At 42.7% G+C, this 20,432-nt stretch overlaps 3 protein-coding genes across 5 annotated transcripts; 1 reads left to right on the top strand and 2 right to left on the bottom strand.

Moving 5' to 3' along the window:
• Positions 1-341: 341 nt before the first annotated feature.
• Positions 342-5,346, bottom strand: rbmx (RNA binding motif protein X-linked). Of its 2 annotated transcripts, XR_011103395.1 has the most exons (10): positions 5,059-5,346; positions 4,824-4,949; positions 4,306-4,412; positions 4,056-4,221; positions 3,776-3,919; positions 3,557-3,674; positions 3,220-3,348; positions 3,043-3,134; positions 561-654; positions 342-464 (listed from the first exon to the last, which is right to left on the bottom strand). XR_011103395.1 is itself a non-coding variant. In XM_068715041.1 (9 exons), the coding sequence occupies exons 2-9, from the start codon at positions 4,930-4,932 to the stop codon at positions 1,934-1,936; spliced, it is 1,182 nt and encodes a 393-aa protein (XP_068571142.1). In that variant the 5' UTR covers positions 4,933-4,949; positions 5,059-5,346; the 3' UTR covers positions 1,611-1,933. The 2 variants fall into 2 exon arrangements, 1 of the variants encoding a protein (XP_068571142.1); XM_068715041.1 differs by lacking the exons at positions 342-464; positions 561-654 and adding an exon at positions 1,611-2,250.
• A 1,376-nt stretch (positions 5,347-6,722) lies between these two features.
• tm9sf5 (transmembrane 9 superfamily protein member 5) lies at positions 6,723-15,401 on the top strand. Of its 2 annotated transcripts, XM_068715034.1 has the most exons (18): positions 6,723-7,015; positions 7,546-7,613; positions 7,801-7,894; positions 8,000-8,127; positions 8,296-8,425; positions 8,894-9,021; positions 9,191-9,305; positions 9,420-9,499; positions 9,598-9,703; positions 10,065-10,115; positions 10,489-10,621; positions 11,058-11,177; positions 11,284-11,341; positions 11,499-11,658; positions 11,891-12,042; positions 12,157-12,268; positions 12,463-12,634; positions 14,298-15,401. In XM_068715034.1, the coding sequence occupies exons 1-18, from the start codon at positions 6,878-6,880 to the stop codon at positions 14,363-14,365; spliced, it is 2,013 nt and encodes a 670-aa protein (XP_068571135.1). In that variant the 5' UTR covers positions 6,723-6,877; the 3' UTR covers positions 14,366-15,401. The 2 variants fall into 2 exon arrangements, with proteins under 2 accessions (XP_068571135.1, XP_068571136.1); XM_068715035.1 differs by lacking the exon at positions 10,065-10,115 and having other exon boundaries at positions 6,724-7,015.
• A 676-nt stretch (positions 15,402-16,077) lies between these two features.
• gpr101 (G protein-coupled receptor 101) lies at positions 16,078-20,000 on the bottom strand. Its single transcript, XM_068715033.1, has 2 exons — positions 19,699-20,000; positions 16,078-19,566 (listed from the first exon to the last, which is right to left on the bottom strand). Exon 2 carries the CDS (start codon positions 19,176-19,178, stop codon positions 17,784-17,786), a length of 1,395 nt encoding a protein of 464 aa, XP_068571134.1. The 5' UTR covers positions 19,179-19,566; positions 19,699-20,000; the 3' UTR covers positions 16,078-17,783.
• Positions 20,001-20,432: the final 432 nt, after the last annotated feature.

Below are 20,432 nucleotides of genomic sequence, written 5' to 3'. Positions count from 1 at the left end.
GCATCTTCGGTATAGTTTAAATATTGATCATGATGCAAATTGGGTCATTATGAAGTTTTGTGACACTATAAGCTGTGTGACTTTTGCCATGTCAAATTATTTCTGTATGTTGCATTGTGACATTTGCAGGAGGAAGCATGATGGCATCATGATAAGCCGATGTTGACACTCATCACCATTAAAGCTTCAGAATCAGGTAAAAAGAAAAAAAGAAAAGGTGTGTCACAAGCAGGTACCACAAACATATCAGCTCTATTTTAAAAACTATATTAACCAATTTGGGGAATAATTGTGCTAATTGCATTATTATATGATAAGACAAAAACAGGGTACACAAGAGGTTCTTTATAGTCTTTATTGAAAACACCATGAACACTTTGATTTGAGCAAATCCTCGACTTGTGTTCTTCCCACTTGAAGACAGGATTCCACCGGCACTCTCAACAGGAAACCTGTGCCAGCATCTGCAAGACGGTAAACATCACAAACAGCCGATTACATCAACAGTTGTATTGCACAGGGATATAAATCCACTCAATCATTTAGTCTGGTAGACGTACCGGCACCGGTGCACTGAGGGTTGATCGGTCCAAACATCTTGAGGACAGAATTCTGGTTAGTTGCAAAGGCAGTTGCCTTGGAGGGTCACTCATCCTGCAACAAGAACATACAATTAACACGTTGCCCTTCTCTTAATCATGTATTCATAAAACATCTGGACATTTTTTTTTCTTTTTCTTTTTCTTTTTAGTCCTTGGTCCGACTGTGAATTTGCTTCTGCGATTGTTTCCAGTTTGGCAGTTAGGACGGTGGTGTTCTTCCAGAGGTCTCCGTTGTTTCGATTGGCATGCTTGTGGAAAAGGTTTTCGATACCGGAGTAAATGGCTCTTAATTAAAAAAAAAAAATGGCTTTACATTTTTTTCCTCCCAAGACAAAGTTCTTATGAATACTCGGGACATCTTTACTAATGATTTTTTATTTTTTTTTAAAAAGCACTGTAGCCAATCATTTTACTGAGTTTGACGATCGGTTAAAAAGGGTCGTTGTGAGGGCACAGTGGGCAAAATGGCGGTTAAACTTTCATTGCTGAAAAGGGACGAAACTTCTTGGGTTGTTGCTGCACTTTTGACAACGTTAGCTGGTCGAAAACCGACTACAATGAAAACGGCACATTCAGTTGACCTCCGGGTTTTTTTTTTTTGTCTTCTGAGGCAAACGTCGTCTCGAGTACCACCCTTTGTGGGGAGATTGCAATACAGGACAAAGAGAAACTCATTTACAGATGAGAAACAAAGAGGTTTGCTTTGCTTACCAGCTGTTGACTACCAGTCGAGCTGCATTTGGTTGTTGTTGTTGCCTTTGGCTTTGCCGTTGCATGCCATCAAATGGCTCTATGGTGATGGATCCATTTCCAAGGAAACTACATTGGAACATTTTGACAGTAACATTTGCCTAAGCCTTGAAAACAGTAGCGTCCAGTCCACGGCACATTTGTCATGGGCAGAGACTCACCTATGCCGTGCAGAGAGCATTGTAAACGAGATCATGTTGCAACTTTACATTCATGTTACGTTCTTTGGTCCTTGCTTTGAAAATCGATGAGCAGTGGTCAGGGTACAACTAAAAGCTTTATTAGAGTAGGAAAGCCAGACTGAAAGGGCATTGCAGATTCCAACAGCACTGAATGTACAAAAACTAACACCCACTTGGTAACTGTACGGTTACACGACCAAGAGAAATACTAAAAAAAAACAAAAAAAAAAACGTTTACACATAAAAAACTGGAAAAGTCAGGATACAGGTCAAAGCTAAGCTTCATATTCCACAGATTTAGACATGGCTAGTTTGTCTGGTTGTCAGATTTCTTCCACAACACTTTGTTAACTGTGCACGGAGACTACGGTTTGCTTTAATGCGATTTCCAAGTCCAGTTCAGTATCTGCTGCGAGCCATCCCTCTATCAGGTCGATTGCCACCGCGACCACCGCGTGGCCCTCCACGACTTGAGCTGCTGTACGAATCACGAGGAGGGTAGCCTCTCTCGACAGGGGGAGCTGGGCCCCTCTCCTGCCTGCCCATTCGCTCACCACGGCTAGGTGGGTATGGCTCACTCCGACTGCTGGGGTAACTGTCACGACTGCCATAGCCATCCCGGGAGCTGCTGCCATAGTCATCGTAACGACTGCTTCCACTGCTCCCACCATAGGCTGGTGGGGGGCCCCGTGAAGGTGGGGCGCTGCGAGAGTTACCTGCAGGGTCAATGGGTCAGGTAATTGGCAAGGTTCAATTTATACACTTTCTTGCACTGTGTCGTGCTCATTTTTTTCTTTTGCCAATAGAATTCATTCGCTGACAAATAAATTAAATGGACGACATGTTTAAATGTCCCATCATGTTATCGAGCTTACGTCTAACATGGGTGTTTAGTCGACACGGGCAGTAATATATCCAAGCACAGGGAATAAACGGGCGGTGTTACCCATCTCAGCATGCCATTGATTTGAGAAGCCATTTTTCCTTTTAGAGCTCCAAGTGTTAGAATTGCAGGTAAGGACGAGGTTTTCAGAGTTGTCTTGATGTACTTTTTGAACGTTACTCCTTGAGGGAGTGCTTTGCTAGGCAACACATACTCAGTGGTCAACGGATGTTTCCAAGGACTTTTTGGGGTTCCTTACGGTTGCAAACTCTCTGGGGCTCATTAAATATTCCGCAAGATATTGCCACAAACTGATTTTTTTTTTGATATGTGGAAACAGCTTTTGAATAGAATTTTGTTTTTCAGTTGAGATGCCAATGGCCATATATTCTTAATAGCATGAAAATGTGCAACTTGGATTGCAGGTTTGGGGTGCGGCAAAGGGAAAGAGAAAAGCTTTACGAGGCTGCTTGAAATGCCGTTTCCTCTGGGAAGAAGAAAAACTGCAGCCCCTTGTGACTGCGGTAGTCACTGGTATGAATTGGTTGGTTATTGGTGCAGCTCTTCTTTCTTTGTGCCACAGTGGTTACCTGTCCGTCATTACACTAATGCAGTCATATCTTACCGTAACCATCATATGAATCTCTGTAGGAGCCACCACTTGAACGGTCCACATAGCTTCTGGATTCCCGGCCTCCGCCATAACCATCACGGTCACTACATAACAGGAACAATCGTTATTTTAAAAAAAGGACCAGGTGAGACCCAATCTCAGTCTTTAACTTTTTGTATCAACTCATACCTGTATCCTCTTGACATTGAGCCATAGTCGTCTCGGGAACTGGAATTGGAGTATTCTCTGTATGAATAATCTCTTTGGGGAGCTCCATAGTCCCTTGAATCTCTGGAATTATAATCCCGACTCGAGTAGCTGTAAAACACAGCACAAATAACTACTACACTGTAACCACATTGTATTAGATACTCTATGCTTTTTTTTGCCTAAGATCTAAACTATCAGTTTGTTGATAACGCAACGCTATAGAGATGTCAGAAAATACTTGTTTCCGCTCAGCAAAACCTTGGTTAATAGTGTCAGCCCACTATATAATGTAACTATCGGTAAATAAATATCCCACCTGTCTTTGGAGTTGTAATGGTCATCTCTTGGTGATGGATAATCATCCCTCCTGGACATCATGGAGTCTCTGCGAGGAGGGGGTGGACCATAGGGATCCCTGTCCCTTGACATGGGGGCTGCAACATACGAAGCAACACAAAAATATGCTCATTAATCATCAAATATGTCTGGGTACTTGCAGAGGAGCCGTTGAGGTCTACACAGCCAGAACACTTACTTCTGCTCATGGGCCCAGATGGGGCGGACCTCTTGGCAGGAGGACCTCCGTTACGAACTGGAGGTCCTCTCTTCATCGGAGGAGGACCCCTGGATGACATCCCTTTAAAGAAGGGGTCTGCATTCCCTGAATTATCGTAGTAGTCTTTTCAGACAACAAATGCAAATATTAACACACAGGCTCCAAAGACGTTGAACAAAAAAATACATTCAGTGAGATTTTTTTGCTATAAACAGTGTCTAAAATTGTACAAACTCAACTGAACACATTCAGGATTTACCTCTGGATGGTGGGCCCCTCATCCCACCAGGACCTCCCCTGGAACCACGGGGGCCTCTTGGTGGACCACGACTGCGGGAGTGCATTGGTGGAGGTCCTCGTCTGCCAGCACTCTCAAACTGAGGCTTTGTTGCTTGCTCCACTTTGATAGGCTTGCCATCAAGAGACTGGTGGAAGAGTTAAAATTACAAACCACAAATTCTTCTTCTTCTTTTTTTTAAAGATTATGGCTGATTTGAGATTGCACTTACCTTTCCATTCATCTCACGCGCTGCATCCTTTGCATCAGACGGACTTTCAAAAGTAACGAAGGCAAATCCTCTTGATTTGTTTGTTTCACGGTCTTTCATCAAGATAACTGAAATAAGAAAATACAGAGTGAGAGGAGAGCTTGTGCATGGTTTAAAGATGGTCTTCATGCTGCAAGACGAAACTGCACATATAGTAAACAATAACCTCAGCTCAGAATAGGCTTCATGTTTAGTGAAGAGAAAGTGGGGACTTTGTGATCGATTTATTATTCAAAATTAATACTAATAAAGTCTTACGGTAACCCTCCTTAAATGTGAAAAGGCGGGCACTTGATGCCTTTACAAGTACAGCCAGGCTGCACGCGTTTGATAAGCGTTAAAAGCTCGAATCAGCAAAAATTACGCAATTTTAAGAATTACATAAACTGACAGAATTGCACAGATATTGACTATTTTATCAAGAGTTACGTTAATGTACGAATTGAAGATAAAATGGTCAACAGTAGTTTCGTTCGCACCTTCGACAATCCTGCCATATTTGCTGAAATACTGCTCCAGGGCCTTCTCGGTGGTCTCGGTGTTCAGTCCGCCGATGAAGAGCTTCCCTGGTCGGTCTGCCTCTGCCATGCTGAGCGATACACCACCTGCCAAACAAACAGCGTATATTGTCATTGGAACTTGTAGCATTTGCAAGTACACGCCTACTACGCTGCATTTCCACCTCAAGTATCCACACATGTATGTGGTGATTACCTTGCTCCTGGGCTGTTGAATGCGCAAAATGGCGATAAACGTGCCAGCTGTTTTAGCTAGTTACTTTTGCTAACGCTAGCTAGCAAGTATTCTAGCTAACGGGGTACTCGAGGGTTCCAATGACAACACGCTACTTTAAAAAAAATAAAAAAGCAACAGTGCTGTGTGATTTCTATTAAGTATACAAGCACGCAGTCAGCTGTTACCAGACTGTACTGTTCGCGGCTTTGTGTGAGCTACGGTGCGTAACGCTTGTTCCTCGCCCTTCCTTCTTCGGCTTCTTCTTCTTCGCTTCTGTTTCCGGTAGACCAGACGCCCCAAGACGCTACGCTGCCACCTACAGTTGAAAACCGCGAATCATGTTTAAAGTGTTTACAGTTCATGGTTTGTGTCCTATTTATAGTATAGGCTTTTGTAGAATGGACAAATTCAAACAATAGTCTACTGAATGACATATTAAACAAAATCCAAACTAACAATGGTTGTGATGTCACAAAGTAATGGAAAGGGTCAGTGCCCCAAAACCTGGGACATGCTGTAGGGCCTCCAATCATCAAGCTTATAAAGAAAGTTGAACGCCAGGGCCCTCAGTGGGCACAGCGCAAGTTGACCACTAGGACCCCAAGATCCCTCAGCACTTACAATGTGAGGGCAAAATTGGCTACAAGAGCACAACATTCTCCATAGATATAGCTACTTTATTTTGTTCTAAAGGGGCATCAAAGGTCATGTGCCCCAGGGACCTCACAGGACCACGATCCAGCACTGGGGGCATCTGTTATGTTTCATCCCTCACTTATTCACGCTTTCCCTTTAATTTGTCATCCATCTGTATTTACACGTATGAACTTGAAAAACGTTGTGACTTTCTTCCTTAAAAAATATGAATTGAATTGTACGGACTTAAGAAAGTTGTAGAAATACTGCAAGACAATATATGTAAAAGTCCTGCATTCAAAAAATTCAAAATTGTACAGTTAAATATATTTAAAGCACCAAAAGTACAACATTTTCTCAATTACCCCTAACAGAGTATTACATTAGATATATTTTGTATTATCATTATTGATGCCTTGACACTTAAGCAGCATTTTAATGTAAATGGTGAGTGGTGCTTGCATCTTCACCCCATCCAGTTTTTCAAGTCAGTTACAATGTTTCTAAAATTAGTCAGTAATCGGAATGTAGTTATGTTTCTTTCATCTTATTTCTAATACTATCTATATATCGTTCACACAAAAAACAACCGTATATAATCTTTTTTCTAACTTATGTTCACTATAAAGCACAGTGGTGTTACTGTCCGTATAGAGAAGACCAGGATGTTTACGGAGGAATCAATAAGCAGCGTCAGTGCTACTTCCACGGTGTCAAGTAAGTCGCTCAGAACGAAACAGGATGTTGGATTTTTTTCCTTTCAACATAAAACCATTGGGGGGTACCTGAATTAAATTGAGAATGTAATTGATTATAATTGTAGTCATACAAAACGTATCCTATAAATACAATGTAATTGTTGTATCCACATCTGTTACAAATGTATAAATCCTACATACCAAACAGATTACTTATTATACATCATTATTTTGAAGGTAAAATAGTTCAACTTCCGGTGCTGTTGTTGTGGCTTCCACATAACTTGATGGAATTGAACGTCACCGATGCTGCTTGAGCACATATGAGCTACTGCGTCCCGAGTAGAACGACGGAGCTAGCTAACAGTGTACAGCTAGCAAACCTCCCCTCTTCTTAGAAGAAGGAAGCACAATCCTTGGATATAAGTATATACAATCTAAGGAGCATCCCGTCTGTGGTAAACATGAAGAGGCGGATACACGTTGGTGTTGTGCTGGTTTATTTGCTAGTCTCGTATTTCTGTTCGTGCTCTGCGTTTTATCTTCCGGGTTTAGCCCCAGTGAGTTTTTGTGAAGAAGACAAAGGCGGCGAAGATTGCCAGGTATGTTGAATTCATGAGACCAACCATTGTTTCTACAATGTATCGTCAGTGTATTTGCATTATGTAGCTGGCATTTGCATAGAATTTAAATGTGTTCTCTTCCTTAATCTTGCTAGCTAGCCAAACCTCTCTTTAGGCCCAGTCTATTACCTTGCACCGGAGCCCTGACAAATATGCTAATATATATAGCTAAACACGTTATAACGTTATCTAACAATATTAGTAACTTATTGATGTTGTGGCCACGGGACTACATGAACTAGCGAGGTGTTGGTTGTTCCCCAACCCACCATGAGATTATTGGCATATTAGCACCGATTCAACTAACGAGTTATGATAGGAAACAGTCATCATTGTAACGTTACTTATCTTGACTGGCCACAGCTCTGCTTACGTTACCTGCCAAGGCTAGTTTGGAGTGACGAAGACAACGATGGGCAACCTCAACCTGTCAGCGTTGGGCCCGTGTAAACCAGTTTGTTAACTACCAAATATACACTGAGAGACAAACTGCTTTTCCTTCTTTACAGACAGTGATTCAGCTGTTTGTAAATCGCTTGGACTCCGTGGAGTCAGTCCTGCCTTATGAGTATGATGTGTAAGTGACAGTTCGTTTCTCCTTGATGCCATTTGAGACATTTTTGGATGTATGTTTTCCAGCTCAATGACATCCTCTCTCTCTCTCTCTCTCTCTCTCTCTCTCTCTCTCTGTGTCTGTGTCTGTGTCTGTGTGTGTGTGTGTGTGTGTGTGTGTGTGTGTGTGACCATCTATGACATTCTTAAAGGTTTGACTTTTGCAAAGATGCCCAGGAGAAGAGGCCTTCTGAGAATCTTGGACAGGTGCTGTTTGGTGAACGAATTGAGTCTTCACCATACAAGGTGGGCGATAACCAGAACATCTAAGCCTGCATGGTGTTTTCATATACGTTTGTTTCATGCCTTATATTAATGCAACATGACTCCCATTTGCCTTTTTTTTTACAGGTCAACTTCAATCAAAATGTGAAATGCCAGGCGGTGTGCTCCAAAACCTACAAGAAAGGCAATAAAGAAGATGCAACCAAACTGGATTTTCTTAAGATGGGAATGCAGCTGAATTACCAGCACCACTGGTTTGTAAATATCATACTTGCATTGCACGGTCAGTTCATGTGAGTTGGGTAAAGTAGGGTGTGGTTTGTTCGAAAGATGCACAACTACAACAGGTAAAGCTAACCCATACAAGCACAGGCTTTATTTATCGAGAAGATTGTTTAGGTAAACCAATTCTCTTTTTCCAGGATCATTGACAACATGCCGGTGACATGGTGCTATGATGTGGAAGATGGTCAGAAGTACTGCAACCCAGGCTTCCCCATTGGCTGCCTCGTTACAGTAGATGGCCGAGCTAAAGATGCTTGTGTTATCAATGTGAGTTGTGATTTCTGTCTTTGAACGTGGGTACTCTATTTATTTTATTTTATTTATTTTATTTATTTTATTTATTTTATTTATTTTATTTATTTTATTTATTTTATTTTGTAAAGGGTTGTCCCTGAAAGATATGGATAATAATATGATTTTTCTCTTTCACATCTACAACTAATCACTTAATGTAATCATTTCAAAATTCTAGTTTTCATAATGATATACATCATTTTGCTGAGTTTAGTGATTAGTATTTATAGAGCATATTGGGTTATTGCGTTAAAACAATACAAAATAAATCCTTTATTCACTATTAACTGTCATTTTGTCTCATACTATATGTAATGTTTTGAATAATACAATTACAGTATAAAAGATACTGAACAACATACACGTTTGTTTACAAATCTAACCTCTATCCTCGATGCAATTTGAGCACTTGATATTGAATAAAAAATGTGTTTTTCTCAGTCTGAGTTCAACAAGAAGAACACATTTTACGTCTTCAACCATGTGGACATCAAGATCACTTACCACAGAGGACCAAAGGAAGGATGGACAGGGGCCCGGCTGGTCGCTGCCACTCTGGAGCCAAAGAGGTAATTGTGATTGGTAGTAGTTTAATATTAATCTGATGTGAACATATTTTGATTTATGTCTAATCTACCTCAACATGTTGCAATCAAATTACAACTCACCATTCAAAACCAACACTAGATTTGTTAATAATCTAACACGAGGGATTTTGTGTGTTTTTGTGCACAACAGCATCAAACAAGCAGATGAAAAAAAACCAGTTTGTGAAGGAGGCAGCCCAATGGAGGTCCCTGGGAAGTTTGATAATGATGTGTCGATAGTTTACACCTACTCTGTCACATTTGAGGTAGGCCTCCAAACTACATGCCCAATTGTACTATAACTAAAGTATAACAATTTCGATGGGGCTATTTTTGTCTGTGGTGGGGGTTTTTTGCAATTATTTTACTTCCTTTTACAGGAAAACCATTCCATCAAGTGGGCCTCTAGGTGGGACTACATCCTCGTCTCCATGCCTCACACCAACATCCAGTGGTTTAGGTATGAAGATATTCTACACATTGTTGCGCCACAGAAAACGTCCCGGGTCTCGCTGCTTGTTAGTTCATGCTACGGTATGTCTTTGTGCGTTTGTCCAGCATCATGAACTCCTTGGTCATTGTCCTCTTCCTGTCTGGCATGGTGGCCATGATCATGCTGAGAACCCTGCACAAGGACATTGCCAGATACAACCAGGTGGACCAGGTAAAGGCATTGTAGAACTCTCTCTTCCAGATGTGATCCAGATGTGTACATGAAGCACTAGCATACAAGTGATTTCTTTCAAGTAGATGGTACACGCTCTGTGAAAACAATGCAGCCTTGTTTCTAGCTAATGAGCAGACATTATTGCGTTGTAGTACGTTCCTCTTCTTCCACAGTGGATAATGACATTACTAGATGTTAGCCGACTCATTTAACTCACAAATATCAGAGGTTGAGGTTTTCACCTGGCAGTAAGTGTGTGTTTACTGGTCAGCTCGATCACTGTTACAATTCTGAAATACCGCCCATCGCACTGGGTGCACGGTACCCAGAAATATGAATATTTTGTTACATTTCACAGGCAGACTTGATAAAGATTCCACCGACCAAGGAAAAACCCACTGTTTTCTACGTAAGCTTACGGAAAGCTGTTTTCAACAGAAACTCTTGTGTTTGATGAAATGAGGTCTTTGGGTTTGTGATTGCAGTAATCCGGCACATTTAAAACACAATGTAAAATATGGTGCGAAGAATACTTTTTCATGTGAAACTGTAAAGAAAGGGGCTTATGCTAATGAAATGACCGAGCAGTTTTTCACACCACATTTTACAGCTTTCGGTAAACTAAGTTTTCGGTCTTCGCCTTGTTTTTCCCTTGCTAACAGGTGAGGTAGTATTCACTGCTTGGTGGAGGGTTAACCTTTTTTAAATTTGATCATTTGTAAATGTTGAGTACTGCCCTCGATTGTGACGGCCGCTGTGTTGCTCTCTGCCTCCCTCCCCAGGAGGACGCACAGGAGGAGTCCGGATGGAAGCAGGTGCACGGCGATGTGTTCCGCCCCCCCAGGAAAGGCATGTTGTTGTCTGTGTTCCTCGGACAGGGCACCCAGATCTTCATCATGACCTTCATCACTCTCTGTAAGGACTGTTTTACATCAAGCTGTGTTATGTAACAATTACACATACAGGTTTAGAGTTTACTTCTGATGAATGCGTCATCAATTTCATTTTTCCTTTTGTGTTCAACGACATAAAGGGAATGAAGGAGTGGCACCAATGTCACGTTCCTCTCACACACACACACACACACCTGTTACAGCAATTTATTTATTGTTGCAGTCAGTATTACACTCAAATGAGGCCTTGTTGTTGTATTCAGTCAGGTTAGTTAAAATAAATACATTATTAAAACAGAGTGCATGTGGAAACTGAATTTAAATACATCAAGCGGAGCTTTCAAGACAGCCAGCTAGTAGCCAGATAGTTTTAAACCATACCCTGTATGTGCATGCGGGTTTACAATGGTGCCATTATGTCTGAATGAGTGCACTCATGGCCGCTTGTCCACTTCTAGTCCTGGCCTGTCTGGGTTTCCTGTCCCCGGCCAACAGAGGGGCGCTCATGACATGCGCCGTGGTCCTCTGGGTTCTGCTGGGCACGCCCGCTGGCTATGTGTCTGCACGCCTTTACAAAAGTAAGAGTCCAGGGAAAACGTTGTCGCCAAATTTTCACGAGTTGCCGCCGTCGGTGTGATCTTTTGTCGTCGCGATCTCCTCATCCGTCTCTGTTTCTCCTCTCAGCTTTCGGAGGTGAAAAGTGGAAGACAAACGTCTTGCTGACGGCACTCTTGTGCCCAGGGTAAGTGAACTCGTCTCATCTTTGTACTTCGTTTCTGCCCTGGAGTGACATGTTGCGCTCTATACGCTCTTATTTTGTCTTGGACACCACTTTTGTCATTCTAACATGTGTTATCTTTCTCTGTGTTATTGTCGGGTCGGCCATCTCGCTTCCCTAGTATTGTGTTTGCAGACTTCTTCCTGATGAACCTGATCCTTTGGGTCGAGGGTTCCTCAGCTGCAATGCCCTTTGGCACTCTGGTGGCCATTTTGGCTCTGTGGTTTGGAATCTCTGTGCCCCTGACCTTCGTTGGTGCCTACTTTGGATTCAAGAAATCTGTGAGTCAGGCCTCCTAGCTGATCAAATTGTGTAGCTTGAACTTATTGATTGTGTGTGTGTGTGTGTGTGTGTGTGTGTGTGTGTGTGTGTGTGTGTGTGTGTGTGTGTGTGTGTGTGTGTGTGTGTGTGTGTGTGTGTGTGTGCGTGCGTGCGTGCGTGCGTGCGTGCGTGCGTGCGTGCGTGCGCTTTAGAGTTTGTAATCTTTTTCACGCTCTTTGTGTTCCTGCGCAGGCAATTGAGCAACCGGTGCGAACAAACCAAATCCCCCGTCAAATTCCTGAGCAGTCATTCTTTACTAAGCCCATTCCTGGTATCGTAATGGGGGGCATCCTGCCCTTTGGCTGCATCTTCATCCAACTGTTCTTCATTCTCAACAGCATTTGGTAAGAAGACAGGAATGACGTCTTTCCTGATCGGCCTGTAGTTTCTGCTTTTGAACGACTCGCACTCTTGCAGCAAGTTTGGCTCGTTGACGCACCTCCTCTTTTATCTTTTAGGTCTCATCAGATGTACTACATGTTCGGCTTCCTGTTCCTGGTTTTCATTATTCTACTCATCACATGCTCTGAGGCCACAATTCTGCTCTGCTACTTCCACCTGTGTGCTGAGGTACTTGAGATACATCTCTAAATACAGGAAGAAGAAAAAAAAGCAAATCATTTAAGTATTTTCCTCTTGATCTTGCTTCTGATTATATTAGTTATTACATGGCACAGCCCAGACTACATTATATGCAAATAACATGTCTGAACAGGGTCATTTCATAATGTCCTAACATGTCCTCTTTTGTCATGCGTGTCCAGGACTACCACTGGTGGTGGCGTTCCTTCCTGACCAGCGGCTTCACAGCGGTCTATCTGTTCGTCTACGCTGTGCACTACTTCTTCTCCAAGCTGCAAATAGTTGGAGCTGCCAGCACCATCCTCTACTTTGGATACACCATGATTATGGTCCTCATCTTCTTCCTCTTCACAGGTGGGGCTTTGAGATGCGTGTCGTGAAGCTCTTTAAGCAGCCGCAGCCACTTCCTGCTTGTCTTGACACATTGCAATGATACCTAGATGTCATATAGTAATTTATTTTACTGGTGTGCTCGGTGTGTATGCGAATAGTAGTTAACCTTTCCAGTGAGTAAGCTTTAATCCTTACCTGCATGCCATCACAAAGGTGTGTTTTGTTTGATAATCACTGTTTGCTCAGTGACAGTTTAACTGGAATGTGACGATTCAGGACCTCCATCCTGTTCCTATGACGTAACGCACCAGGAAGCAGTCCACCCTATTGTGCAATACTTCTTCTCTTGTCACTTAGTTAAAGCCAAGCGTTGGCCTTTTTAATTTCTGTGCTGGCAGCACAGAAGCACCGTGTCAAACGAAATTAAAGAGCATTCGTTTGCAAGGATCCTGTTTGAACATTTTAGTTTAAAGTTGAATGAAAATCAGAGCGACTGTGGGAAATTAGACCAGAAAGTCCCTCTTGGTCAGATCCAGTGTTGCAGACTTATTTGGGTCAATCTTACTGTCAGTGATTTGCAGTTTGACAAGCCAGAGCCTAGTTTTATCAGGGAGCTTCTTCTTCTTTTTTTTTTTTTCTTTTCTTCTGTAGATCAAAAGATACAGGCACCACTTTTACTCGTTGCCATGGGTGATAATGAGTCTATATGCTCTCGAGATTCCCGACCATTGCTGAATTTCTCTGTGCTTGCACTGAAAAATCCAGCCATGTGACTCGAGGTCGTGCAGATGGATGCACCAACGCGAGTCGTGAGAGTCGGGGCGTGTGTGCAGAAAAAGCATAACAGGCCGAGATAACAGTCTAGACTTTACGACGCCCAGAAACATTCTGCTCACCGTGATGTCAGATGATGACGACATGTTTTCTTCTGGTGTTATACTGTCCCTCAGCCCGATAACAGTTAGCCTGTAGCCCTGCTTGTCGCCGCAGCGCTGCTTGACACTATCTCAAGACAGAGCTGTAAGTAGCAAGGGGACGAGATGTCAAAAGATTACCACTAAGAAATAATCCAAGGATTCAAGGAAAAGATTATCAGTTTCCCCTCCTTGCTTTCAGTTTTGATCTAAATAATCCTAATCTCTCTCTCATTCCCCATTTTAATTTTTTTTTGTCTGTCTTTTTCACCTCGTCCCAACTTTGATCACAACTTAATTCGGGTTTGTGCTGCTTGGCCCCTGTTGAGCCGTCAGAGAGGACTTTTATTCCCACTTGAGTTGATCCAGGATTTTGACCAATCTTGGCTTCTCAACGTTTGGGGCGAATGTGCTCTCTCCCTGACAAAGTGAAGTGCTGGTGGTTTTTGCGTTTTAGTGGAGATTGCCTTCTTAACTGTCAAAAGTTTTTTTTTTTTTTCTTTTTTTCTTTAAAAGCTTTTCGTTTGGAGTCTGGTTTTACTGCGACAGCAAGCTGGCTGTACAATTTTACACTTTGGTTTGTTTTGTGTCTGTGCTCCTGAAGTACACCTAGTGGCCTTTTATTAATGTTGTGCTTTCTTATATTTTGTCATATTTCAATGACAGTCCCTCTTGGGTGTTTTAAGTCAGTTTTGTCTGTGTTATTTTATATCGTTTGTACGGTAATAGCATTTATCAAATCATTTCTCTAACCTTTCTTCTCCTCTCAGGTACAATTGGCTTCTTCGCCTGCTTCTGGTTTGTAAATAAGATCTACAGTGTGGTCAAGGTGGACTAGAGGACTGAGGGGAAGACTGTCTCCTTCCTGTCGCAGTGCTGGCCTCCTCGGGGCTGGCTGGGTGATAAAGTGGTCTGAATGGCCCTGAACTGAAACCATCACTTATCAGAGAAAAGACCCGAAGAGCAGAGCCCGTCCTCTTTTGTGCTTTAAACTTACGTTGCTATTGTTTTCTTTTCTGTCTTTTTTTTTTTAATATATATATATAATTTTGTCTTCACTGTTGACCAGTAATATTTTGAGTGGCACCTTGAAAATCAGTGTGGGTTCCAATGATCTATCTATCTGTCATAGTGAGCAGTTTTTGTTTTTTTTGAGGGGGTTTAACAAGAAAAGCAGGAAAAAATGATTTGAATTTTCTAAAGAAAGTAAAATGTTCTGTATTTTTGCTTTTCTATTCCCTTTTGGCTAAATGTTTTGTTTTTCATTACCTGTAATGTAATGATACAAATGTGTGTACATATACATATACATATGCTGTATAGAAAGAGTGAGCGGGAGAATGAACTTAAAGATTGTCATCTGTAGGAGTTTCTTTTTTTTCTTTTTTTCTTTTTTGTAAGGTGAAGATGGGGCTATACATTCTTAAATATCAGCCTGTAATGTAGTTCAGAAATTATATATAAAACACTGACATTACTATGATACATGTCCATTCTCTTGTTTTCGATGGCTACATTTAAGTTGGCATAGAATCAAAGGGTACACTTGGTTAAGAAGCACATCTGTGTCATACAAGTATAGAAGTATATGCTACAGCTACAGTATGTTGCACATGAAGGACAGACCTCTCGATGACATGTCTGATTTGTTTGGCCACCGGAGAGATTCTCACGTAGTTATTATAACGCAGTTCATGATTTTACTGATTAAGTACATATGCTCCACTGAGATGCACCCTTTTAGATTTTAATAAGCAGTTTGGTGACTTGTAACTACGCAAAAACGCTGCTGCCTTTTGCTTGTAGCGGTGGGGAGTCATCACTCAAGGTGATAACTTTTTTTTACAAATAAATGCAATCGATTCCAAAATGAAGGCCACATGTTTTTTTTCTTTCTTTGAGTGACTAGACTGAACATTTCCCACACAATCACACTCTTTACTTTGTGTGTACAGACGTAATGCTATGGGGCTCAGCGTAGTGCATATAATTTAATCAGAAGAGAGGTGAATGAAGACGAGACCATTGTTTATTATAACGTGTGTGATAATAAAGTCTTTGGCGCTTAGACTCTACAGGGAGGTTTTTAATCGAGCAGCGAGATAAATCCATCCATGGAGTCCAGGGGAGTGAATGCCAGGATGTATGAATAATAAACTACAGTTATGAGCATCCACAAGTTTAGTCTTCCTGACTGACATTTCACTAGCGCCTCATCAGCACTTTTAACATTTCCAGCTGAATGTTGATGGGATTTCTTTTTTGATCGGACTTTTAAAACTTTTGCGTGATTCTCCAATTAAGAACCGTATGTTTAAATCTAACTTCATTTTTTTGGCCAGTTTTTAAAAGTGCTGCACAGGTTTGCTTTTATTTAGCTCAGGATTCAAAAGTGTCCCAACATTTAGATTTTTAAAGCCAGGCATTGGAGGATGAGGCCGAGGAAGAACGCCTGAGGTAAACTTAGTCTCAAGTGTTTCGTACGAAAGACAGATACGTCACATTGAATATAAAACTTTACACATATTACAATAAGTTCACCTTTATTAAACAACAGACAACTTTTGATGTTGGATAAGGTAACCAGAAATAATACAAAAGCACAATAGAAATCACAAAATGATGTAGTTTTTTAAAGCACTTAAAAACATTATTTTCTCTAATTTGACGATAAACGTTATTACATACTGTACTGTACCCCTTCGTCTTTTACACAGCAACACTAAGACAAACTTATTATACAAGTTTGATTGTCATTTATAATACTGTAGTATGGATTTCTACAGTGACCCTTTCAGTAAACTAAGGCTCAAATCGAAGCCTGTCCAGTCAGGTCCGATAAGTTGAGAGCGGTTTCCCAGAAAACTATCATATTCTTATAATAATAACAACACAATGAGAGCATCCTGGCTCGTTCGTCTAATTATTTTTTTTCTTTTCCTTCTCAAAAGGCTACAAAAACTTGACAAACTTGGGACTTGACACACTCCTCAAATAATGCACATAATGTTGTAATGCACCTATGACATCCTTTGGAAACACATCATCTACAACAACTCAATAGTTTGCCTTTCTCTGAGATGAGTCATTGCAAGCATATGCCACTTACACAAGCACTCATCCTCTGCACACAGTTTTTTTTTTTTTCGTTACAAATACTGCAACAGGAGGTAATTTTACAAATCTACATGTGTTCAGTGGAATATAAGAAATCTGTTACATAAGATCTTGCGGCATGCGGCCTACGTTAAATAACTGGTGCAAGTTTTTACTCTTTTTTTTTTTTTTTTTTATGCTCCCTATGCTCTGTATTCTCTCAATAACAATACTGAGCTTCCTCAAAGAAAGGCTGACACTGAAAAGACAGCAAATACTGAGTACAAATAGACAGTGGCACACTGCAGTAAGATGCAGGATTTCCACCTTGAGAGTTAAAGGAAACTAAGAGGCTAAGACAATGTGGCACCGAATCACTATTCAAAGAGACCTAGAACAGCTACCGCGACCGGGACGTAAACACACATATGCTCGCTTGCTCTTCGAGATTCAAAAACCGAGACTACACACTGTTCCACAAGCATATACCCTGAGTTCATTAATTGCAGGCGAAGCTTGCCGTAACACAAGGACAGTACATCATGTGCCCTCAGGCAGGATCACACAGAGCGTTTATAGGAGACACAGTCGTTGTGCAGATACTGCAGATCAATGCTTTATCGGAGACATCTATGGCCCATGATTAGGGCAAACCTCTTGGATCCAACATAATCATTTGTCTCAACGTAGCAAGTCTAGTTTAAAAAACAAACAAACGAAAGATTTACATTAGGTTGGATCTTTTAAAAAAATGTAGATTCATCTAAATGCCTGGTTTATGTAAAAGTAGCTAGTACAATAATTGCATACATTTAAAATACTAACAATGATCTGTAGAGACAAAACATAATGCAACTATAAAATACAAAAATAACAGCTGCCTACATTGTGACTTATCTGACACTTTTAAACTGGCTCCAAAAATGGTGTTTCTCAAAATTTGACTGAGTGAAAATAACACAATAGTCATCGTTTAGGATTTCTTTCACACAGCCAGTTATTATTCAATCATCAGGAACAGTAATCAACATAATGTTGGTGATCAACTAGATACACCACTATTCCTAATGCCAGCAACTTCAGAATGAATGACCCTGTTATCAAGGAGGCATATGAGTTTATGTGTGAACACGCTCCATCCGATGGATCCTCAAGACAGTTTATGTGCTTCGTTTGCTGTGGACTGTGAGCTCCCTCTCAGAGCTGACGCTGGTGGAGGTCGTCTCTTTGCGGCTGTCCCTTGACTTCCTCTCAAAAGTGGGCGAGGAGGACGTCGTGCACTCCTCCCAAGTCCGCAGAGGGAACACTCGGGCAGTCAGGCTGGGCAGGTGGGAGTGGGCACCGAAACGTCCCTCTGTAGTTGTGAAGCAGCTCTCCACGGCAGAGCTCTGGCTGGGACGGCCCTGTTTGCAGAACAGCCCGCAGAGCAGCGCCAGGAATTCCTTCCTCACACTGCGGTGCATGTAACCATAAATGTACGGGTGGAGGCAGCACTGCAAAAAGAAGAGCACCAGGGCAAGGGAGGAGAGCCATGGGGGTACGGCTGCTCTGGCGCTCATAGATATAGTATTAAGTATGCTGTAAGGCCCCATGCTGAGGATATATGAGGCCATAATCACGAAAACTACACGAGCTGCCTTGCAGTGGTAGTGGAAGCGTCTGTGCCTAACTCGAACAGGGTATCCCCTGTTTGAGTAAGGGCCATCAGGTGAGCTGGCCTGCTGGGGCTGGGGCTGGGGTTGTGGTTGTGGTTGTGGTTGTGGTTGTGGCTGCAGTTGTGGCTGAGGCTGCGGTTGGCGCTGTGGACTGCTCGGCCCCTGTGGCCAGGGCTGGGAGTAGGACCGGGTCTGTATGGGGTGCACGAGTGCGTTTTGCCTCCGAGCCGCTCTGAACACCATCCAGTAGCATCCGAGCATGATGAGCACAGGCAGCCAGAAGGAGAAGGTGGACACCACAACAGAGTAGGACAGGCTAGAGGACCACACCACCGAGCACACGTTGTGACGCCGGTCAAAGTCAATGGCCCCCCAGCCGTAGAGGGGAGGCGTGCTCTGCAGGAAACTGAGCACCCAGGTGCAGATGATCAGGTTGGTGCCCAGGTGAGGGGTCATGCGGGTGGGATAGGACAGAGGGTGGATGATGGCCAGGTAGCGATCCACAGAGACAACTATAATGGTGTTGACCCCAGCGAACGCAAAAAGGTGCATGAGCACCACCAGAGCCTGGCACAGTCGGGCATCCAGGGGCCACACACCTGGCACGGTGGCTGCAATGGCAAAGGGCATGACTAATATGGTCTGGAGCAGGTCTGCCAAGAGGAGGTTGAGGACAAAGCGGTTGGCCACGTGAAGGAGCTGGGGCTTCCTCTGGAACACCAGCAGCACCACCACATTCCCGAACAAGGACACGCACACGATGAGCGATATGAGCACCATCTTAACCACGCTGTTCACCGTGGAGGACCACACCAGGTTTCGATTGGAGCCGGTGAATCCAGGCTCCCAGGGAGCATCAGTGAAATTTGTGCCCATATCGGGCGCCTGAGAGCTTGGCATTGTCTGTACTGTGTGGCCTCACATCCAGCAGTGTGTTGACATGAAGTCAGGTTAGTCCCACCTTGATCAGCAGAATGTCAGGAGAGAAAAAAAAAAACAGCTGTGGTTTTGTTCGCTTTTCCAAGGTGCAAGAACAATAAACTGATGTAGCTGCTCCTCCGTTCTCAGTGGCTTTCAGGTGCAAAATTCAACATGCATCTCTCTTTATTCTCATATCTCACGTAAACATTCCATATCATCCATTACACGTGAAAACAGCCCAGCAGACTCCATCCATAAGCCTCAACCTGTAATGCTGGAGATGATTAACACCGATTTGCTGCTCATCGTGATCAGTGATTAATCCCTTCACCCACCGAACAGGCCCTATTCTTCTTGCAGCCCACATCTGCAGAGAGGGGAAAAATGGAATTTGTCTGGCAACAAATAAATGCCGCCGTTCATGCGGTCAGCATCGACCGACGACGTCCAGACAGCGGCAGATATCGCGGATTGCTAATCTGTTAATGGTGTATAATACCTTGAAATGATCAGGGATGCGACGCCTTGGCGCGAGGACGCTCACTCCGCCGCGCTCGGTTTTCATCGTTTCGCTCCCATTTGCGCCTCGGCTCCAGTCAATGGCAGCGCGCCTTCACGGCTCAGCCGACATACGCTACGTGTGTCGTCGCCCAGCGGGGGTCTCTCATCCCGACGAGCATATCCTTCCTTTCGCTGCTCCTTTCGGATTTCAGGACAGATCAAACATTTATTTTTTAATTTTTTTGATCAGCTTTGATTCCTCCTCAACAGTCTTAGGCTACTTACGGTCGGGTCTTGTCTCCGAGGTGTCATGAGAAAAAAAAAAAAAAACACCTGCACTGAAAGCTCCCCCCCGAGTTTGTCACCGACCCCCCTCCCATCCGCTGTTTCCCTTTTTTTTGTTGTGAGTGTGCAAGTGCGTTTCAACGATGCTGTCTGACACGTTTTTTTTTATACACGCTGGAATCACAAGATACAACCGTTATACCATCTTTTTCCATTGTCTTAAATCTTTCATTTTCTTATTATCTTATAAATTAGAAAAGAAAAACATCAAATGGTGGTTGAACAGGTTTGTTCCTTTCAGCAACATGTAACCGCGGTCCTATTTATAGGGATCATTATAGAAATCAGTTCAAAATGTCTTTCGCTCCGCACCAGAAAGAAAAAAAAAAAAAAAAAAAAGAGCCTGATTTTCCATTTTGCCAAGTATCTCAGCCAGTCTCACAGATC

This window comes from Cebidichthys violaceus, unplaced genomic scaffold, assembly GCF_023349555.1.
Source record: "Cebidichthys violaceus isolate CVI_PGR_0920_01 unplaced genomic scaffold, fCebVio1.0.p SCAF_2, whole genome shotgun sequence".
NCBI lineage: Eukaryota > Metazoa > Chordata > Actinopteri > Perciformes > Stichaeidae > Cebidichthys > Cebidichthys violaceus.
Note: the sequence above shows the minus strand (reverse complement) of the source record. Positions and strands in the feature narration are given on the sequence as shown.

Excerpts from the sequence above, each read along its gene's own strand:
- rbmx (XM_068715041.1), bottom strand. The coding sequence starts at position 4,932 with ATGGCAGAGGCAGACCGACCAGGGAAGCTCTTCATCGGCGGACTGAAC. Across the intron at positions 3,920-4,055 it reads GAGGGGCCCACCATCCAGAG|ACTACTACGATAATTCAGGG; the intron begins GTAAATCCTGAA and ends TTGTCTGAAAAG. Across the intron at positions 3,135-3,219 it reads TCAATGTCAAGAGGATACAG|TGACCGTGATGGTTATGGCG; the intron begins GTATGAGTTGAT and ends CCTGTTATGTAG.
- tm9sf5 (XM_068715034.1), top strand. The coding sequence starts at position 6,878 with ATGAAGAGGCGGATACACGTTGGTGTTGTGCTGGTTTATTTGCTAGTC. Across the intron at positions 7,016-7,545 it reads AAGGCGGCGAAGATTGCCAG|ACAGTGATTCAGCTGTTTGT; the intron begins GTATGTTGAATT and ends CCTTCTTTACAG. Across the intron at positions 9,306-9,419 it reads CCTACTCTGTCACATTTGAG|GAAAACCATTCCATCAAGTG; the intron begins GTAGGCCTCCAA and ends TTCCTTTTACAG.
- gpr101 (XM_068715033.1), bottom strand. The coding sequence starts at position 19,178 with ATGCCAAGCTCTCAGGCGCCCGATATGGGCACAAATTTCACTGATGCT.